This window comes from Pelodiscus sinensis, chromosome 24 (assembly GCF_052426305.1).
Source record: "Pelodiscus sinensis isolate ZL-2025 chromosome 24, ASM5242630v1, whole genome shotgun sequence".
Classification (NCBI taxonomy): domain Eukaryota; kingdom Metazoa; phylum Chordata; order Testudines; family Trionychidae; genus Pelodiscus; species Pelodiscus sinensis.
The window spans coordinates 22,746,631-22,768,938 of record NC_143075.1 but is presented as its reverse complement, the minus strand read 5'-3'; the positions used below and the strand labels follow the sequence as shown (position 1 = coordinate 22,768,938).

At 43.3% G+C, this 22,308-nt stretch overlaps 1 protein-coding gene across 24 annotated transcripts in view; it reads right to left on the bottom strand.

Moving 5' to 3' along the window:
• The window catches only part of EIF4G3 (eukaryotic translation initiation factor 4 gamma 3), a 320,226-nt gene that overhangs the window by 210,907 nt on the left and 87,011 nt on the right, over positions 1 to 22,308 (bottom strand). For 13 of the 24 annotated variants that reach the window (XR_016347803.1, XM_089773141.1, XM_089773132.1 and 10 more), the window contains exons 4-6: positions 18,583 to 18,687; positions 2,250 to 2,345; positions 858 to 971 (exon numbers count right to left, since the gene is read on the bottom strand). Coding sequence is in view for 23 of the 24 variants with exons in the window: in XM_089773141.1 (XP_089629267.1) it covers positions 858 to 971; positions 2,250 to 2,345; positions 18,583 to 18,687 (315 nt within the window). In the remaining variant the exon portion in view is untranslated. The remainder of the gene's footprint in view (positions 1 to 857; positions 972 to 2,249; positions 2,346 to 18,582; positions 18,688 to 22,308) is intronic. The other 11 variants (XM_089773146.1, XM_089773137.1, XM_075906736.2 and 8 more) reach the window with 4 other exon arrangements.

Sequence of the window (22,308 nt, the reverse complement as noted above, 5' to 3'; positions counted from 1 at the left end):
GGAAAATATTTGAAGCCACTTGAATTGCAAAGGCAGCTGTCCAGGAAGAACAGAAAAGCCTAGATTGTGCAATTGCCAATGGCCCTTTAATGCAAAAATAGAATGGAGTAAGCTTTGGCTGTTCTCGAATGTGGTATTAGGGTCACTTCATTGGTGTAACCGCTTACCTATCCTCACCAGCTGGGTCAGCTGTGTGATGGACTGGACTACCCTAGAAATCCCAGGATGGCAAAACAATTTATCACGCCATCTGCCTCATTCCCTTCTTGCCCTCCCCCGTCAACACAAAAAAAAAAAAAAGAAGGTAAAACTAAAATGAACCAAACCCAGAATAAAGTACAAGAGCAGCTCAGCACCAGCTAGTCTTGCATTTGTTTGGGGACAGGGTTATAATGAAATGTTATGTGTGTGTGTATTTAGTAATGGGGATGGTAATGGTCACCAGCAGAGCAGATGGCAAAAACTGCATACAGGCTAGTTTAAAATAAAATAATTCATGACCACAGAAAAATGGCTGACAACTGCACTTTTCTTCATCATTTCCTCTAATTATGTGGCAAAGTCCCTACAAATATGAATTTTCTGCCAAATTTCTAGGAAGTGCCATTCCTTTAAGGGTAAGCCCAAATTCTTGCTCTCTAAATCCTGAAGGATCAGAACCTCCCAAACGATTCTTTCACCATTTAACCTGGCAGAAACTGCCATGGTATTTCATGTTTCTAGTAAAGAAGCAATCAGTGCATTTCTGTAGATCAATCAACAAAAAGATGTGTTTAAAAAAAAACCAAAAAAACAAAAATTAAAAAGTGCCATTGGCACAACTGCTTGCAAGGAGTACAGTTTGTTATATTGCTTACAATGCAGTATTTTATCCAGCCTCTTCCAGCCAGGGACCTGTAAACCGGACTCTGTTCCAAAACCTTCCTCTTCTTCCAGTTGTCTGTGCAATGTATTGGCACTGTTCTGCTGGGCTGTCAAAAAAACTGGTTTAGACATGCAGCTCTTCAGTCAGGTTTTGCTCCAGTTCTAACCATGTACATTTATCTGTTTTTCAATAGTTAGAGATAAGATGCTAGTCATACAGAGAAAAGATTTACCACCATCAATATCTCACATTACTGATTCAAACTGGGGACGAAATTAAATGAGTTGTGGTCTCTGCCCAGTTACAAATGTGCAGCTGTCTGTGTCACAAAAATACCATCAATCCGGGCATTAATTGGCTCTCTCAGCACATGGGTCAAGGACTCAACAGGCCACAGAGACTAACCCTTCTCTGAATTCCCTAGAGGTGAAAGTTCCAGAAGTGGACTACGGTACGCTGGTGGGGTAGAGGGAGGAAGGAGGGGTACGCATGTGTGAGAAAGCTTACCCTGATTTATAGGTGATAAACAGAAGACTGCTATATTGAAGACCTTCAGTTGCCATCCGTCAGCAGCCTACCAGTCTCAAAACAGAGGAGTGATGGAGAATGGGAGGCAACTTTACCAGTAACCCAAAGTGTTACAAGGCAGGAGATGTGGATCTGCAAGAGACAGGGGACTGCTGCTCCCTAGGGTAGCTGAGTCTTCAGATACAGCAAAGGCGATCTACTCTGCCTACAGAAGTAGGGATAAGCATGTGATGCTGCAGGAGGGCCACCTAGCATGAGAAAGAATTGCACTACAGGCACAGATTTCCCAACAAGAGGCTGGTTTCAGGGAGTCAAGAAGCCCAAAACAGTATCAAAATATGAATAGAAGGAGGATAGGTGAGTCCAAAGTTCGACAAAAAGGCCTTACCACAAAAGCTGCATGCATGTATATACAGCGATATATTAAACAGCTACAACTAATCCCATGGCAATGATTCAGAAGTTATGTTCTCTGAGTCACCGGAGACTGAAAGTCCTACTTTGGAGATTTAATTTCATTTACTGAACTTTGTTCTAACACTTTATCAAATGTTTCTCTAACGAAAAAAGTGAAGCAAAGAGAAAGACACTAATAATGAATCTAAGTCTAAAATGAGGCAAACCTCAGCAATAATACACTAAAAATAAATCTTGCCATTGGGAAGTAGGTGAGAATCCTTCCACCGCTTTCTTTTCACATATCCTAACTTGAAAGAAACTTCTAACATGAACAGGTTTAAAAATGCAATAAAGATTTCCTATAAAAAACTTTCCAGACAAATGCTACTATACACACAGAGAGACCCACAAATTAGAGAGGAAGAACAGAAGCTAAAGCAAACACGGGTTTCCTTACCGGAGAGCGTGTCTGAGGCTGCGTGTTCATTGTTTGAGGAGTTTGGGGGTACACCAATGTGGCTGGAGCTGCATTCTGCCCTGAGGGGTAAGGGGTCTGTCAGAGAACAGAGGGAAACATGTTAATACATTAAAAATATATTCAAAGAGAAATAAATAAAGGAACCAAAACACATTTTCAGCTAAACTGGTGATGACTACTGAGGTAAGTTTGATAAAATCAAGATAATAGACAGATTCCTTTTCTGTTGAAATGAAATGCCTATCAATGTATTTATGTGTTGCAGATATCATCACATTCATTTTCTCAGCAGAGATCATGATGAATAGCACAGATCAATTAAAAAGCTCTGTACTGTTTGAATCCTCTCATCCAAATGATGATTTTAATACTAGTCTGTATACATTTCCAAGAACTCAGAATAATGATGTGTTGCTGGCAAATGCTTCAAAATAAGACAGATGACAAAAAATAAGTGGCATGCAACTACTGTAAGTTGCTGTCCTTACAAAGGCTACGTCTACACTGCTCAGTTATTTCGGAATAATGGCCGTTATTCCAAAATAACTATGCAAGCATCTACATAGCAATTCCGTTATTTTGAAATAATTTTGAAGTAACAGACAGCTTATTCCAACTTCTGTAAACCTCATTCTATGAAGAATAACGCTTATTCTGAAACAGCTAGTTTGAAATAAGGCATGTGTAGACGCTCCACTACTGCTATTTTGAAATAACCTGTCACCAGGGCCAGTGTAAGTTATACCTCCTGGGGGCTCTAAATTGAGATAGCACGTCTACATTAAGGAAACCTGCTTCAGACTAATTTTGAGGCTTCCCTGCAGTGTAGATGTGCTATTTCGAAATAAGCTATATTGGAATAACTGTTCCGGAATAGCTTATTCCAAAATAACTGTGCAGTGTACACGTAGCCATAGTGTTCAGAACATAGCAAAAAGGCTTAAACTGATATGGGCATATGGGGACCAAACATCTGATGATGTAGAACAAGGGGTCTGGTGGGACTTTAGAGACTAACACATTTATTAGGATAAACTTAAAAAACAATAAATGGTCTGGTAGCACTTTATAAACTAACAAAACATATAGATGGTATCATGAGCTTTCGTGGGCAAAGCCCACTTTTTCAGTTTTTTAAGTTTATCCTGTACAGACTAACTCGGCTACCCCCTGCAGCTTCTGAACACTTATTAGGGTGTTAGAGCATAGGCTTTTGCGAGCTTCAACTCACTTCCATAGATGCTGAAGAAAAAAAGAACAAATGAGAGAAAGAAGGCAAAAAGGGAGACAGAGATGGGAGTGTGATAACAGTGCTAATTAAATCAGAATGGATGTGGCTAATCTCCAACAGTGGGGAGAAGTCTCAGAGGAGTAGCCTTCTTAACTTTAAAAACAACAAGTGGTCCTGTGGCGCCTTAGAGACTTAACACATATATTGTCATGAGCTTTCATGGGTTAGAGTGGTGAGAAGGTGAGAGTATTTGAATGGGAATTTACCGATTGCAATATGAGAACCACTCCATATCTTTATTTTGACCTTGGTTCAGGGTGTCAAATCTGCATATGAATTCCAGCTCAGCAGTTCCTCATTGCAGTCTGTTTTTGAAGTTTTTCTCTCTATAATGGAACAGCTAGCTACCAAGCCATCCATGATTTTGAAATATTAGGCGCGCTATTTCGCCATCCCTGTAAATGTTGTTACACGAGGAATTAAAGATGCCGAGAAATAGCACATTATTTTGAAATTTGGAGCTGTGTAGACGCGCCAAATTTCAAAATAAGCTAGTCTGAAATAGTTTCAAAATAAGATACACAACTTGTGTAGTGCAAATTGAATATCTTATTTCGCGTTTAGGGTACTGCGTAGAAGCACCCTCTGAGAATGGCAACTTGCAAGTATGAAACTGTGTGTAGGTTAAAGTGCTCCCCCAACCTATGGCTTTTGGATGTTGCCATTCTTAATGTCTTATTTGTGTCCATTTATCCTTTTACATAGAGACTGTCCAATGTACATGGCAGAGGGGCACTGTTGGCATATGCGGGCATACATTACATTAGTAGATGGGCATGTGAATGAGCCCTTGATGGTATAACAGATGTGGTTAGATCTTGTAATGGTGTCATTATGGTAGATGTGTGGACAGTATTGGCAACAGGGTTTGTTGCAGGGATTTGTGTTTCTGTTGTGGAGTAAGAAGTTGATGGTGAGTATTTGTCTCAGGCTGGGGACTGTCTGTAAGCAAAGGCTGGCCTGCCTCCCAAGGTCTGTGAGAACAAGGGATCATCCTCTATGATAGGTTATAGATCCTTGATGATGTGAAGGAGAAGTTTTAGCTGAGTGCTGCAGGTAATTTCAAGTGGCATTCTGTTGCTTTTTTTGTTGGGTCTGTATTGTTATCCAGGAAACAATAATCTGCCTTATGGTACTTATTTCCATGGTAACTGTAACTTGGAGTACTACAGTTATGACAATTGTAGGTGTTTTACAATTTTGGTCCACCAGAACATTCTACATAAACCTTCAATTAAAATTCTTTATTTTATCATGCAATTTACTCTCCCATCCCACATTCCTTAACAGATGTATTGTATCTGTCGAAGAAGTTATTTGCTTAAATAATTTAAGCCATTTAATTATGACAATGCCCAACTGTAGCACTGCCATCATTAGATAATTATCATCCCTTCTATTTCTTCTTTGTTTTAAATTCCTTAACTAAATGTGGTGCAAATCTGTTAATTAAAAAAAAAATGCTTTCATTATAGTGCTGATGAAACCACTGAATTAAGAGCACAGATAACCTAAGCCCTCTTGAATCACAGAAACTCTTAGAGCAATGTTTCAAAACTAGTAAGTCACAATTTTAGGCAATCAGGGGTCACAAGGCATCAAAAATGTATTCCTACTGAAAGCAAAGAAAATCTAGCCACCCTATTCATCACAGACTCAAGTATTCTCCATCACCTTCTCTAAACGCACACACACACAGAGAGGTGCACGTATGAACACACACCATATACACTTATTGCTAATCTCCCTGATTTTTAACATCCTTTTCACATTTCCTGTTTTAGTGACTATAAGAAGATAGAGAATATATTACTTTGATTAAGGGATCAACAATTTCACAAGACTGAGGAGCATTGCCTCGAGCAGTGTTTCTCAAACTGGGCTGGGGACCAGCTTTGGGAAAGCCACTCCTGGGCCTGCTTCTGTAGCCATGGAGCTTCATGACTCCCATTGGCTCCGCTTTGCTGTTTCCAGCCAAGGGGAGCCAGGGCCCAGGTTACCATTTCCTGCACCTCCCCTTGCCTGGAAGCGGCAAACCAGACCAATGGGAGCTGTGAGGCTCTGTGGCTTCAGAGCCTCTAGGTAAACAAAGCCGCACGGGCCCGCTAGCGGCTTTTCCAAAGCAGCCCGCAGCCCACTTTGAGAAACACTTGCCTAGAGCATAAGTAATACAAAGTCATGCTCACATGCCCTACTCATGTATATCAACTTTAATGAGCCTTCTCAGAGTCATCAGTAAATAATTTCAATTGTGACGGTGGTTTGTGGTATGCACAGATGTCCCCAAATCTTTTCATACAGGTCCACCAAACATCTATTATATTGTAACAACTTTAATAGATTTTGAACCATGGTCTTAGGAATAGGAGCATCCCTATCTCAAGATGCCAAGTTTGTCTAAGGGAATGAATGCATTTCTGTGAGGACTGGGTTGCTTATTTGTGTTTCTCTCACAAACAAAAAGCTCAATTTTTAACCTGATAATAGTTAGCTCTTCAGTACCATCATCTGACACTGGGTCAACTCCACAGTCAACCAGTAGTAACAATTTTATTTCTAAAATGGCTTCCCCTGGCATGGCATCGTAGAGTACTGTCACGAATACATGCATGACAATCTGTTTTACAATCTCCAGGAAATTCAACAGATGGGGTACTGTTCTGAAGGGCATCGAAGGCTGCCTCTGGAGGTCTCAAAACGGGGAATGCCATGATGCTCAGCCCCGAAGCAGGGAAGCACTTGTTGTCATTCTCCAGTTCACACTTTGATTGAGTCTCCCATGGGAACGACTCCTCAGGGAGGACTATCTCTATACCAAATTGTGACTTTCAAACTACAGTCATTTCTGTTACTTTAAGGCTCACTATGGGTCTGATCCATCTTCAGCTAAAGTCAGCAGAAAGAATTCCAAGGGGGTGAATCATACCTTACATAAGGAGTAAAGTACAGACTCTTACTATTTTGTAAAATTTTGAAAATATCTATTTTGTATGTTTTCATGGACATGTTAAAAATGGGATATATTGTCACACCCCAGAGTATTTGCCTTTAAATATTATAAGTGAAAACAAAGACCGGTGAAGAGCTTAAAAGCTTAAGGGTTTTTTTCTCCTTTTTGCATGTGGAATTATTGTGCATTCTGCAAGCTGCAGCAATTCTAAAGGAGCCATGTCTGGTCACTATATTCAACATTCTAAATATTGTCTACAAAAGCAATAAAGAAAAATCTGTTTCAATCCCCAATGTAATGGGATGGAATTTAGGGGCACTACCCTTCAAGAACTTTGTAGTACATCTGACCAATCAGATTTCAGGGATCAGGCAAAAATAAATGTTGCACAGAAGTGTGACTCTCCCAGCCCTACTGACAAACACTCCTGCCTACTGCACTCCTTGCCCTACTGGCCTTGAATAGAGCTCAAGACCCATCCTGCCTATGGACCACTGGGACCACACTATCCTGAGGGGCGAGAGCTGACAAAGATTCTGCCACTTGCTGAGGTGGGTTTTTTAATGCCAATGGAAGAGCTAGGATCTGGTTTGTATTAATTAAAATGAAAAAAAAAAAGTATAACCAATCTACTTTAAAAGTGGCCTGGCGGTCCCAACATTCCACAGGTAACAGAGGGTTCTGCTATACAGGGTCCCCAATGTGCCGTCTCAAGCTCAGTTCAAGGCCACTAGTACAGGGAGTGCTGCAGAAACAGCACGCAGCACCAGAAGGTTCAAGTACACAATGTCTTTAAATCTACTCAGTCTGATTAACAACAAACAAGCACAATTAATTAACAAGCACAATTAGGCCAACTAGTATAGTTCCTTATCAAATAAGATGGGTATAATAGTGTGCAGTCCAGGCCTCCTGAACTGAGAAAACTGATTTTAAACATGGAAGGAACTGTTTGGTAAATTTCCCAATGGTACAAATGAACTTGGAGTCACTTCACTGGCTCTCCGATGCACTGCACAAACTTTTAAGGCTTCCACTTTTGCTTGGAAAAGAAGGCTGCCACCCAATTTAAATGGTGACAAGTATCAGTGTTACTCTGAATCTGCATAAACAACAAGAAGCTCTGTGGCACCTTATAGACTAACAGATCTGACACGAAAACTTATGATCCAATAAATCTGTTAGTCTATAAGGTGCTATAGGACTTTTCATTGTTTAAGCAATTTAAAATTAATTCTGATTAATCTTGTGATTAAAAAATTTAATCATGATTAACTGTACTGTTAAACAATAACAGAACACCATTATTTAACTATTCCTGGATTTGTTTACATTTTCAAATATATTGTTTGCAGTTAGAACACAGAATATAAAGTGTGCACTGCTCACTTCATATCTGATTTCAAATATTTACCCTGTAAACAAGAAAAACTATTTTTCAATTAACCTAATACAAGTACTGTCATGCAATCTCTTTATCATGAAAAGTGATCTAACGAATGTTGAATTATGTAGAAAAAACAACTGCATTCAAAAATCAAACACTGTAAAACTTCTTGTTTTACACCTACGTGGGCAATAATTTTTGAAGCTTTTTCTAATGACAGTATGTTGTCTTCTAAGGTGACTATATGAAACTCGGGCATGTAGAACAAGAGTTTGAGGTAACTGAGGTCCAGGATTTATCTCTACATACCCAGCTTTGGAATCAGGAAGTATGCCAAATAGAAACTTATGCCCTGATTGTTCAGGAGTGTTATCTATTGCTCCCCTTTGCAGTAAAAAATCTATTTCTAGAGCAAGGATGCAGTCAGGAGAGTGGTCCCTGAAAAGGGAACAGAATGGAGGGAATGCATAACGTAGCATCATAGTGACCTCGACCATATAGCTATAGTGGTGACAGCCAGGACCTGCTTGTCCATTGTGAGTGCACTCCACCCCGGTAAGAAGAGTGCTAGGCAATACGAAGAGTGTAGCTGGTTGCATGGCAGGGGACATGGTAGTTGACAGCTCTCTAGAAATACTGCTTTTGAGTGGCCTGCAGGTGAGATGATGAAGATTGAGAAGGAAGGCCTGGAAAGCAGGATCACTGTGACCTCTGGAACTTAATGGAGGTTTGCATGACTTCTATTGGAAGAACTAGGGAGACCTGAAATGCTGTGTGGTAGGCGACAGAATTTTTGCTTGGGTGCAGCGATCTAGATACTCAGTAATTGACACATACACTGGATTTCTTAGGGAGTGGAGGGATTTGTTAGTTTTAGAAATAAACAGGTGTGACTCATCAAAAGGAAAGTCCTCAGTGGCATTCTACACCTCTCTGGGAAAACTGGGTGAGTGAAGCCACGGTTCTCTTCTCATGACATTGCCTATGGCCACTGAGGGTGGTCCCAAGAGGCGCTTCTTGCAGCAGATAGCCCAGTAGAGCTTGGGAAGAACTGGCAGATACTGCACCTCCATGAAAAGTGGGCTTCTTCCAAGCAGTAGACGGAGCATTAGTGCACACTGCTGTCTAAGAACAAATGTGGACAAGAGGCGCAGCTCTTGAATCCTGGCATCTTCTGCATAATCCGCTATTTGTGTGTGGATACTGTGACAGGAAGGACTGGAAAAACAAACTCCCCCCAAGCCCAAATTCTAGAAAAACTTACTACTAAAACTAACCTACATAAGAAACACTACAATAAAAACCTCTAGACAATATCTAGAACTTTTTTCTTTTAAAAGTGCATCAAAGATGAGAGGACACTATTAGCTCTGACTCAGATGGTGGCGCAGAGAGAAGGAATTGGAGATGCAGCTGGGTCTGCTTTACCTTTTATTGTCTTGGACAAAACCATGACGCAAGGCAATGGCATATGAGTGGACAAATGGACATTACTACTTTCAAATTCTCCTGCTCCAAACAGAGGATGTACACACATAAACCCCCAATGGAATACAACAGGAACTATACTCAAAGAAGAGCTTTAAAATGCTGAACTAGGGATATTAACTGATAACTGACTAATCGTGTAGTCAATACAATTGTATTGCTTGCGCTGGCCCAGGAGCTACCCTCCCCTGCAGCTCAGCACTTTACATGTAGTAAAAAAAATTAATGGAGATTGCCTATCTCCTAGAACTGGAAGGAACCTTGAAAGGTCATTGAGTCCAGTCCCCTGCCTTCACCGCAGAACCAAGTACCATCCTCCCTGACAAATTTTTGCCCCAAATCCCTAAATGGCCTCCGCCAGGAGTGAACTCACAACCCTGGGTTTAGCAGGCCAATGCTCAAACCACTGAGCTATCTCTCCCCCCACGTTTAAACTACAGAGCTCCAGTGAGGGTAAGTCCTAGACCGGCATGAGCCGGGATAGAGCTGGGACCACTGCAGCTCTTCATTTTAAATGTAGTAAGAGCCACTTGACTCTTATTACATTTAAAATGCAGAGCTGCAGCAGTGTCAGACCGGCATGAGATGGGACTGCTCGGGTCCCAGCTCGCGCTGGGTCCAGCAGCTCCTGTTTGCGGCAGCCCAGGCTGGCCATGGGCAGAGGCTACTCTGACAGCACCCCTACTCCTCAGCCAGTTCAGGCCTCCACGGCCAGGAGCTGCTGCAGGAACAGCCTCAGCCTGCCGCAGGCTGGGCTGCTTTGTGGCAGCTTCCCCAACCACCCTACCCCCATGCTGCTGCCTCTGATAAGAGGCAGCAGTGTGGGGCAGGGAGGCAGAACCACGGAGACGGTGCTGGGGGGGAACCGGCTTTTAAGTGACTCCCCCCCACCTCTGATACAGAGGCATCAAGAGGGGCGGGGAAGCGAGTAGTCGAGTACTTGAATCAACTACCCGATAAGCTTAGGTTTACATTGAGTACTTGACTACTCGCTTACATCCTTCTGCTGAACTAAATAAAACATAGTGATCTACTGCTTTTCATACAAATAGGATAATTAAAATTATTATGTGCATACAACCTTTAGAGAGTTCTTCTTCTGCGCCAAGCACATAAATAGGTAAGCAAAGTAATTATAATCAATTACATTCACACTGGAAGATAGGCAGCTTTTGTGCACCGCAGCTGAAACCTGAGAATGAGCTGAACAAATAAAGAGCTCAACCAGGAAACCACTTCAAAACCCTTTTGGATACAATATTATGAGAGAGTGAGAGAGGAAGAAAATGCTGCTGTGTATAAAGGTTTTGGTTCATCAGCATCAAAATGATGGTCTGGAAACCAATGAAGTTCAGCGTGTAGAGCTTCAGGATGGACTGCCCAGAACTAATCCATTTTCTAATCAGAACAATCTGCCTTCCTCAAAGCTTTCATCTTTGTGAGCTGACATTTGAAATTTGATTACCAATGGAGTAAAGAAATGTTATCTGAGCGTTTATGTATTCAAAATCACTTGCTTAAGGAAAACGGTGAGTATTTTCTGTGCAGATTTTGCCACCCCTATGCTGCTGACATTGGTAAGCAAACAACAACAAAAATAAAACTTATTTTTAGATCAGTTACTGACCTGGTTAATAAACACTATGCCTGCAGTGTAATCTGACTCTTCCGGTACCCACTATGCTGGGAATAAACAGGCAAATGCACACTTGATCATATCTGACAGGTTTAGAAGAGAGCTGAGTCACCCTCTGATCTTTCACTAACTGCTCACAACAGACTAGTGCAAATTTCTGTCAGAGCAGTCATTAAACAACCTGGCAGAAAAGCGTCCTCTTTGAACATTCTTTGAACATTGTGTCAGTAGCATAATGACAGTGGTACAGAAGGAAGCCTTTTTCACTCTGTTCCTTGAGTCCTATCTTGACAAAGGGAACTAATATTTCTAGGATTCTAAATTTACTAAACTTACCTACAGGGAGAAGAAAGAGTCTTGTAATTTAACCACATGATTATCTGTCAGGAGATCAGTTCTATTCCCATCACTGCTATTAATTTCCTGTATTGTTGTGAGTCAGTAAACTTTTGTGCTCTCATTTACCCACCGCCTGGTGGCTCTAACTCAGTGGTCCCCAACCTTTTCAGGTTGTCGGGCGCCAGGGGGCGTGGCCGTTCGCCCGCCTGGTGCCAGGGGGCGGGGACATTTGCCCGCCCGGGGGCAGCCCCCCCCAGCCGCATGCCCGGGGGCGGGGCCCCTCCATAGCCACGCGCCCGGGGCCGGCGCCCCCCAGCAAGCGCCGCGCGCCCGGGGCCGGCGCTCCCCGCCCGTAAGCGCCGCGCGCCCGGGGCTGGCGCTCCCCCCGTAAGCGCCGCGGGGCCGGGGCCGGCAAGGGCACGCGCGGTGCCCCTGGGGCCGGGGCCGGCAAGGGCACGCGCGGCGCCGCCGGGGCCGGCAAGGGCACGCGCAGCGCCCCCAGGGGCGGGGCCAGGGCACGCGCGGCACACCCGGGGGCGGGGGTCAGGGTCGGCATCGGCACGCGCGGCGGGACCGGCCATGCACCCGGGGCTGGCACCTGCCAGCCCAGATTGCTCCGCGGGCGCATGTAAAGAGCCCGGCAGGCGCCATGGCACCCGCGGGCACCGGGTTGGGGACCACGGCTCTAACTGAATGTCCATAATAATCTGGATGTAACCTGCTTGAGTAAGACAGGTGTATTTAAATACTACAAATTTAGAGCCAAATTCAGCTCTCGATTGTATCTAAGCCATCCCTAAAACAGTTTGCTACACAGGTACAATTGAGGACAGAACTTGTTTTTTTAAATACTAAAATGGGAGCCCGAACTAGCTGTATGATTCAACACTTGAACATTCAAGCCCTCCAGTTCCTTCTATCGTAAAGTCTCCTTCGTGGACTTTGAAGTAGAGGGGTGGAGGGCGGGTAATAGAGCACCCCAGGGAAGTGTACCTCAAAGAATTCCAGTTACTACACAAGTCATCTGAAGAAGTGGGCTGTGCCCACGAAAGCTCATGATACCATCTACATGTTTTGTTAGTCTATAAAGTGCTACCAGACTATTTGTTGTTTTTTAAGTTTTACACAAGATGAGTAACCTTTCCTTCTTCTTTAAAGAAGTACCTGAGGGTACTCCACTTTAGGTGACTGTAGAGCAGTGTCCCTCTGATGGTTGGTGGACCTTGGGTTTATTATCAATGAATACTAATGATATGGATAAGGTGGAGTATGCCTTCCACGTTCAGTATTCCCAATCTGGTAGCACGTATATCCATTTTGAGAGTCTCTGAGTGGAGACAGTGTACCCTTTAGAGCATTCTGAAATTGAGATGAAAAGTCTTGAGTATTTCCAGATTGCTTTTGTTCTATCACAGTAGAAAGCTAGAGACCTTCTGATGTCTAGGGTGTATAGCGCAGTCTCTGTGGGGTTTAGGGTAATATGTTGGGAGGTGAATCGGTTGGTTGAGATGGAAGGCAGAGGTTTCCTCTGATACAAACTTTGGGTGTGCAGGTAGAGTGACTTTGTCTTTGGAACGTATAGTATAAGGGGGAGAGGTCTGCCGCATCTCACTTACCCTTCTGACTGAGGTAACTGCCACCAGGAATGAAACTTTCGTCAATAAATGGAGTAGCAAAAGGTGGCTAATGGTTTGAAAGATCCTCTGGAAAGGCATTTCATACTAGGTTCAGGTCCCATTTGAGTGTGGGTGAGCATGTCTGGTTGTACATTAGTGAGACCCTTTAAGAATTGTGATGACTGGGTGAGCAAAAACTGAAATACAGGCTCTCCCGTGTTGGAATGCTGATATGGTCGTGTGATGGATTCAAACTGAACTCATTTATAAGCCTGCGTTACTGACCTCCATAGGCGAAGATAATTGTCAGTGATACTGACTCGTTTGTCAATGTCTTCTGTTTTGTGGCAGGTTCTGTTCAATATCTTCATCAATGATTTAGATGATGGCATAGAGAGTACAATTATTAAGTTTGCAGATGATGCCAAGCTGGGAGGGGTTGCAAGTGCTTTGAAGGGTAGGGTAAAATTCAAACTGATCTGGACAAACTGGAGAAACGGTCTGAGGTAAATAAGATGAAGTTTAATATGGACAAATGAAAAACACTCCACTTAGGAAGGAACAATCACATTCACGCATACAGAATGGGAAGTGATTTACTAGAAAGGAGAACCGCAAAAAGGGATCTAGGGGTAATAGTGGACCACAAGCTAAACATGAGTCAACAGTGTGACGCTGTTGCAAAAAAAGCAAATATGATTCTGGGTGGCATTAACTGGAGTGTGGTGAGTAAGACACAAGAAGTCATTCTTCCGCTCTACTCTGCGCTGATTAGGCCTCAGAGTATTATGTCCAGTTCTGGGTACTACATTTCAAGAAAGATGTGGAGAAATTGAAGAAGGTCCAGAGAAGAGCAACAAAAATGATGAAAGGTCTAGAAAACATGAGCTATGAGGGAACACTGAAAGAACTGGGCTTGTTTAATTTAGAAAAGAGAAACTTGATAGAGGGAATGATAGCAGTTTTTAAGTATCTAAAGGGTGTTACATGAAGTAGGGAGACAAGTTGTTCTCCTTGGGCTCTGAGGATAGGACAAGAAGCAATGGGCTTAAATTACAGCAAGGAAGGTTTAGGTTGGACATTAGGAAAAACTTCCCAACTGTCAGGGTGGTTAAACACTGGAATAAATTGCCTCGGGGGGTTGTGGAATCTCCATCACTGGAGATATTTAAGAGCAGGTTAGACCGACATCTGTCAGGGATGATCTACAGTGCTTGGTCCTGCCGTGAGGGCAGGGGACTGGATTCGATACCTCTTGAGGTTTCTTCCAGTGCAATGATTCTATGATTCTCTGGCACCAAGTGGAGAATCTCTTCAATTTTTTTTAAGTTAAGTTTTTTGCCCATTGTGTTTCCTGCTATTCAGAAACATGTGTTTTACTTGTGTAGAGCAGGTGAGTTCATCAGGATGGAACCATATATTAGGCATGCCCTAAAGTGAAGTATCTCTAGATTCGGATGAAGGGACACCCATTGTTTTGAGAGACCACCAGTTTAGGATTAAACAAAGACTGTGAATGGCTAGCCAAGTACAAAAGCAGTTTCTCCTCTCTTGATGTTCCAACCTCCACATCAGCTGCTAGAAGTGGGCCTCACCCTCCTTGACTGAATTAACCTCGTTATCTCTAGCCTTATTCTGGCCTGCATATTTATATCTGCCTCTGGAAATTTCCACTACATGCATCTGACGAAGTGGGTCTTTGCCCACGAAAGCTTATGCTCCGATACATCTGTTAGTCTATAAGGTGCAACAGGACTCCTTGTTGCTTTTGTTTTGAGAGAGTAAATCTGGTGAGAGAGATCTCTTGGTGCACATATTGCTATGAGTAATAGGTAAGGATACCACACCTGTCAGTGCCAGTTTGGGAGCATGAGGATAGCTTTTGCCTCATTGTTTTGTATTTTGTGGATTATGCGACCAATAACCACTGTCAGTAGGATTGAGTACAGAAGCATGCCCCTTCATTTGATAAGGTCGGCATCCCCTAGTGATCATCCCAGTCCCTCTCTTGAGCAGAACAAAGGTAATTTTCGGTTTGGGGTGCAAACAGATCAAGGTGGGTGTGCCTCATTTGTGGAAAATTAAGTTTAGAACGTCTCAGTTCATCCCCTGATCTCAAGAGAAGTATCTGCTGAATATGTCCATTGTCACATTCTTGTGACATGGCAGGTAATATGCTGAGATGTTTATATTGCATAGTACACCACGAATGTTGTGGCTGCTATTTGTCGTAGAAGTTGAAGCACTGTGTGAACTTGAACTTGTAGACTGATTTATGGCTCCTTAGGTTTATGGATCTCATCTTGGATAGCAGCGCTTGGCTGCTATGGCATCAGGGTGTGCTCTGATGAATTCCAGTTGTTATACTGGGGTTATTGTTGATTTCTGTTCATTTATTTCTAACGCTAACTATAGTGTGATCATCATTTGGACCATGTCCACCATGTCTCAGAAGGTCAGTCCTTTGATTAGGTAATCAACTAGATATTGAAAAAACACTCTGACCTATTTCTGTATACGTGCTGCCACCACTGCCAGAGTTTTGGAGAACACTCTCTGTGAAGTGGCTAGGCGGAATGGTTGTACTCTATATTGGAAATGTTCTGGGTCTGTTGTGAATCTTAGGAATTTCCTGTGAGCTGGGTGAAACGTTATGTGAAAGCATGTGTCTTCTAAGTTGAGAGATGAAAATCAGTCCCCTTGCGTGGTCATTTTGAACTTTTGGGATCTCATGAATAAACTGAGTTTTCATAAATCCAGGATGGGTCTTAAACCCCCAGTTTTCTTCTGGCTTGGGAAACAGTAAAATAATTTCCGTCTGAATTGTGGAGGAACTTATGCCATGGCACCTAGCTGTAGGAGATAATCATAGACCATGCTTGTGAAAAGAATAGGGAAGGAGTTAGAATTAATGGCCAGGAAATTATCAGGATAATATATCTGGATTTGATTATTTCCAAAATCCACTGGTCTGATGCTATGGAGGCCCAGCTGTGGTAGAAAAGGCCAGAGTCAATGTCATTTAGGTGTTTTGGTTGCAACATATGGAAGGTTATTCAAACCTTCAACCCACTATTCAAAATTGTGGTTAAGGAGCTGTAGACTGGGATGATGGCACCGCTGAGTGTGCTTGACGACCTAGATGATACCGAGCAATGGTACTGCCATGAAGGCAAGCGGTTCTGCATCCTACTAGGCTTGCCCTATAATGGACAACGGCCAGCGCGGCTGTTGTTGCCACTGCTGGCATCAGAGCATGGGCCAGTGGGGAGTTTGCACTCTTGTGGCGATAAGGTCTAATGCTGCCTCAAATGTGTCTGGCTTTGCAGGCAGATCCAGTTCCTCCTCCTGCTCCTCCCACAACAGAGAGTCCACCAGAACCAAATTTGATGGAGCTCCCCACAAGGCCAGAGTCAACAGTGCTGGCATAGGTGGCCCTGAGTTTGGGTGTCCCAACGCAGGACACACCCTGCTGGTGACTGCATGCTACAATGCATTGGTATGGGAGAGGCAGCCTCTTCTTTTTGGGCAGCACCAGAAATTGCTAGCAGTGCCTCATACTGGAGCTGGTTCTTGATAGCAGGCCTCCTTAGAGGAGTCCTCGTCTCAACGTCGTGACCTCCCACCCCAAGACCAGCACATTACACACAGAAGTGCCTGGTGGCAGGTCCAATATCATCTGGGCTGGTTGGGGGCAAAGAGCTGACTCCATTAGAAGGCATTTCAGCCCACAGTCCTGCTTGTTATTTGCCCTGGACTTAAAGCCCCTCAAATCTTACACCTGTCGGACTGGTGGCCTTCTCCAATGCATGTGAGAGAGGAGTCATAAGGGTTTTCTTCAGAACGGGCTTGAGGCAGGACCCACGTGGCTTGAAGCCCTGCAACTGAAGCAGCCTCTGGGCTCGGGGAGAGAAGAAAAGAGTCCACTATGGAATCATCTGTGAACACAAGAGAGGAGTTTCTCCGAAGACAGTCACTGGCAGTTGGAAGGAAGTGAAGATGAACCTTTCACAATGACTCACCATGTTCTATTTTTATCAGTGTGGAAGCGTTTATAATGTAATCTTTCATAAAACCCCCAGGCTTCCTATACAGGAAGAACCCTTATGGTAGAGAGTTCACTGGATCACTAAAGGGACTGGTTTTAACTCAGGTGTTTGCCAAATATTCCTAGAAAGGGTGCAGATCATTTTAAATGCATCACAGTTTATACAGCTTCAAAAGTTTCAAAGGAATAGCTATATTAGTCTGTTTCAGCAAAACCAACAGGGACTCCTATGATACCTTAAAAACTAACAAATTTATTTGAGCATAGGCTTCAAAATGCATGAAGGAAACTGAAAACGTGTTGTTTGCAAAAATGAGATAAAGGAGACATCATACCTTAGTTCACCTAGGAAAACTTTGCTGATGTTGCAAAGAAAAAAGGAAGTATAAAATGTATATGGATATAAACTACAGAGGGTCACTGATAAGTACTCCTAGACAGTGAGCCACAGATTAGGAGAACAAGACTGCTTGTAAAAACAGAAGGTCTAAATCTTTAATGTTTGTATCTGAGTCTCATAGCACCTGATAGCATGGCTTTTAATGGACCAAGACTAGTTCAGATTAATGTTAAGTACTGTTATGTGCTTATTTTCTTCAGTTATTAAACAAATTAACTATTGCCTGAATTTTACTGTGCTGAATAAACATCCTAGACACAAGACAGTTTCTGCTGTTGTAGAAGGATCCAACATCAGATAAAGGAACTTAAGTTAGCTGTGAAGTTAGCACCTAAATGTGCCACATATGATGGTGTCTTTGCTGGAAAAGATCCCTCAGACTTTGAAGGTGCTGGGCACGTCTGAATGCCAGTACGAAAACTAACTCCCAATGGGAACGACTACAGCTACCATGCAACCACAATACTCCCCTCACCGAAGTCAAAGACCCACCAAATTGTAACAGCTTTCAGTTAGTACAGACCTCTTCTGAATCTGAACCAGTCCCCTACAAGTGGAAGGCTTAAATACCAATCCTGTGAGAATTCAGTTCCTGTGCACGTATCTACAATGTGAATTATTATTTGTCTGTAACTGCGACATCTTTGGAGCAAATCTGTGTTACATACTACTGGCTCTGTGGCTAACAGAATGTTTAACTATTTTAGAATTGGTCACGGTACCTGGACACAAAACAGTGATTCCTGTGCAGGCCCGGCCAAAGAGTTCGCAGGACCCAAGGCAGCATAGCTGAGCCGCACGGCTGCGTAGCTCCCAGTCACGGCAGCAAGTGAGCAGCCGGGTGGACAGGGCCAGGAGCTGGGCAGCACGGAGCCCTGAATGCGCGGGGCCCAAGGCAACCGCTTTGCTCGCTTTGCTCAAAGGCCAGGCCTATTCCTGTGTACACAGAATGTTGAAAAAAGGACCTAAAGCATTCCATGTTTACAAAAAAATATATAATTTGTTCCCCAGTTGTCAGTGAATCCCTGCAAGCAGTGATGCCAACCTAACAAATCCCTAACATCACAAGTCTGAACCAGCTTTTTTAAGGCAACATAAGCAAGGAGCAGATGCTTTTTGGAGGGGCATTTCTCAACCTTTTTGCTCTTGTGACTCACCATCCCACATCCCAGAATCCTTTGCACCAGATCCCTTGGATCTTCAAAAAGACTGTTGGCTCTTGGGTGGGGTTGAAAGCTTCTGTCCCTCCTCCCTCCTGGCTGCTGAAGTGAGAGTGAGAGAGATTGAAAGGGTAAGAATGAGTGAGAGAGAGAGAATTTGTGCATACAGATGCTCTACTCACTCTCTCCCTTCCTCCTGGCAAGGTGTAGAGGGTATTTTCTATTCTCTGCCTGTTCTTTTTGAATAATTACAGATAGCAGCAACATCTGAAGAGTTTTTTCTCTCCAATTCCTGGTTTGCTTGCACTGGTGGAGCTCCATTTTCTCCTCTAACCCTGACTGAGGAAGGTTTTTCTCTCTTCCCAGTCACTGTTGAGATTGGCAACTCATGCCCCCAAATCTGGCCAAAGCAGTTCCATTGTCTCTCTCCTACCACCTCCTCCCAGGTCTTGAACCTCATAACTACGGGTAGCTATCAAAAACAGAGGTCCCGAGGAGAAGCCCAGCCCTGCCTCCTTCAGGTACTGGAGAGTGGGAAGATGTTTGTATTTCTAACACAGTGACCTTCTTGTTCCCTACTTTTAGACTCCAGATTTCATTTCAGTTTCTGGTTCCTCCTTTCCAACAGCTAAAGACCGATGAAAAAGCTTTGTGTCTTTTCTCCCCAGTACACAGTATCCTGGATGATGCCAGTGTGTGTTACTGCCAGTCTACTTCTTTCCACATCTGTAACTGAGGAGGGTAGGTGGGAGAGAAGAGGTTTCAGCCTCTCCCCCAAACTCTTGATTACTGGGAGTCTCTTAGTGCAAAGAAATGGAAATTAGGAGGGTGGGGAAGCACTGGAATGGGCTCCCTAGGGAGGGGGTGGAATCTCCATCCTTAGAGGTTTTTAAGCCCCATCTTGACAAAGCCCTGGCTAGGATGATTTAGTTGGGATTGGTCCTGCTTTTAGCAGCAGGTTGGACTCGATGCCTCCTGAGGTCTCTTCCAGCCCTAGGATTCTATGATTCTTTGATTACAGAACCTGAAATATCACTCCAGATTCCACCTTGCCTTCAGATTTCTAGATCACACATGCTGAGCATTTCAATGAATTACAGGAGTTAAAGACATTCCAGAAACAGAAGTGTGATTTCAAGGCCATGGAATTTTGAAAAGGCAGAGAGAAGCAGAATGCCTTTTGCAGTGGATCCTGGGGTTGGGAAACTTTTTCGTTGCTGCAGAGTTCTTCTACTCTTGCAACAGAAGCCGTTCTGAAGGGCAGTGGACTCGCTGGGGCTGGTTTTAAGTCATTCTAAAGGCAAACATCAGCAGCTGTATAGATAAAACAAGAGCAATAATTTAATTGGAAAAAAACAGTCAAAAGAGGGGGAAATAACCATTAATAGCAGTACACTTTCTTTTGGTGTTTATTTCAAAGAAAAAGAAATAAAACTCTACTAGATTTGTTTGACAAAACACGCACACCTTTTCCCACAAGATATAGCATGCATTCCATTGCTCTTTAATCACTGTTCTTGGAAGCCTGTGTTGGAACTCTCTAAATACCACTACACACTATTACGTGGCAATCTTCCATACATGCATTTGGAAATATTTAAAGGGGGCAGGAGACATTGCTTTTTTTGTGAAAAAAATAAATAAATAAAAAAGGTGCCGGTATTACTCCAGAAGAAAAGTTGTTGAGAAACAAAAAAGCCGGGGTGCAGCCGGCATTTCCCTTTTAAGAGATGTGGCCCAGCTGACTGTCGGACATTTGCGTACAGAGGTACCGGTACGCTTCATTCTTTCCAGGTAAGCTCTGACTGGAGGTGCTGGAACTATGTCTGGAGGTGCCGGTACTGAGTACCGGGCAGTACCATCACAAAAAAAGCACTGGCAGGAGCCATTCTGCCCAGCCATTTTGCATCATTTTTATAGGTCTCCACTTTATTTGAACCAATCATGGATACTTAATTCTATGATTTAGTAGCATTTCACGGGTATTAGCTAATCTTCAAAGCCCCTATAAGAGAGCCATGTTTTAAAAACATGTGCCTTGTTAGACATGGATCCTTTTTTAGTAATGAGGGCAATGAGGGGACACTTATATCTCAGATCTAACGTTCCTGACCTATCGAAACAGAAGTTCCACCATCTGTAAGTATTGCTCAATTCTACTCTACCTACTGGAATGCTATTCAAACTCTGATGCACATGGGAGGAAGTAAGTACTGAGTGCCCCTCATTTGCAGAGGTACTACAACTGGAGAACCAACATTCCTATTAATAACCTTTTCTTCTCCTTCATGGCAGCATTTCTACAAGTTACTCACTTTAGGAAGCTAGCAAGCAGTTATGATCATCTCATCTGGAGGAAGAGTGCTCAGGAATTCCACTAATTAAACAAAGATTGGAATACTACTCCTTTGACTGAACAGCTGATCTAGACTTAGCATTGAGAGAACAGTAATTTATGACAATGTAAGTTCAATTTACAACTATCAGCTTTAAGCACATGGAAAATAAAAGTTACCTACGCTCTCACCACGCTGGCAAAATGAATTCTACCACCACTTTCTCCTTGAGCCCTCGACCAAATCACAAGAAGTCTAAACATACAATTTAATCAAATGAGAATGCTTTTGGTCACTAATGCTGAACTTTTATTCCTTGATAGGGCTAATTTTTTTTTTAAATTCAGTGGAAATGTATGGCTACTGGGGAGAGAACTAACATCTCTTATAAGTTTGCAATTCTCCAAATCACTTATGAGACAGGAAGCCTCCCACTTAAGAACAGGTTGTGTTCCAAAAGTTCATTTGTAGGTTTGTTGTTTGGAACTCGGAATACATTTTCCCATAGAGGAGGATGAGGAGGTAGGTGGAGATTCTGAAGGGGACTTCTGGGCATTCCCCAGCTGCCACACACTCCCCTCCCCCTCCACACACTCTCCCCCCATGGACTCTGCATCGGCTCCTGAGCTGTCTCCCCACCGACTGTACCCAGTCCCTGCTCACATGGAGGTGATGAGCAGCACAAGAGTGGGCTGGAGGACTCCTCAGGAGCAGAGGGCGTCCATGCAGCCATTGGCTGGAGAGAACTGACGATTTCCCCTTCAAAGTGCTGCTTCTCTCCAGTCAATGGCTGCAAGACTGCCCATTGCTTCCCCAATTATCACCTCTAATATCATTAGCTCTCAGACATTTACCTCCCCCGCCCCCAATCCCCTCTTCTGTTCTGAAATTTGATTTGTCCTTTTCATATGTGTTCATTTTTTTGATTGTATCCTTTGGTATATATGGTTGTGCCAATTTTCTTCCACTCTTTGATCTGAGGAAGTGGGTCTGGCCCACGAAAGCTCATCACCTAATAAACCATCTTGTTAGTCTTTAAAGTGCTACATAATCCTGTTTTTTGTCATTGCTTCTACAGACTCCTTTGGCCAACACTTGCACTGATTGCCACCAGCTGTGCCTATTGCTTGCTTCCCTGAGACCAGTGCCATCTTTACCCATACATGTAATATGCAGCTGTGTAGGGCCTCCAAAAATTTGAGGCACCACGGGATCTTAGTATCTAACAACATCTTCCTATCGCTGTTCTGTGGCTCTGCTTTCCTCAGAGGGATCTAGTCAATTTAAAAGTAAAGGAGCCTGCCAGATCTTTTAGCAGAACATTGAACCTGTGAAAAAGCCAGTCAAGTGGTACTGAAGCCATTTAACAGGCATTTGCCAACCCCAG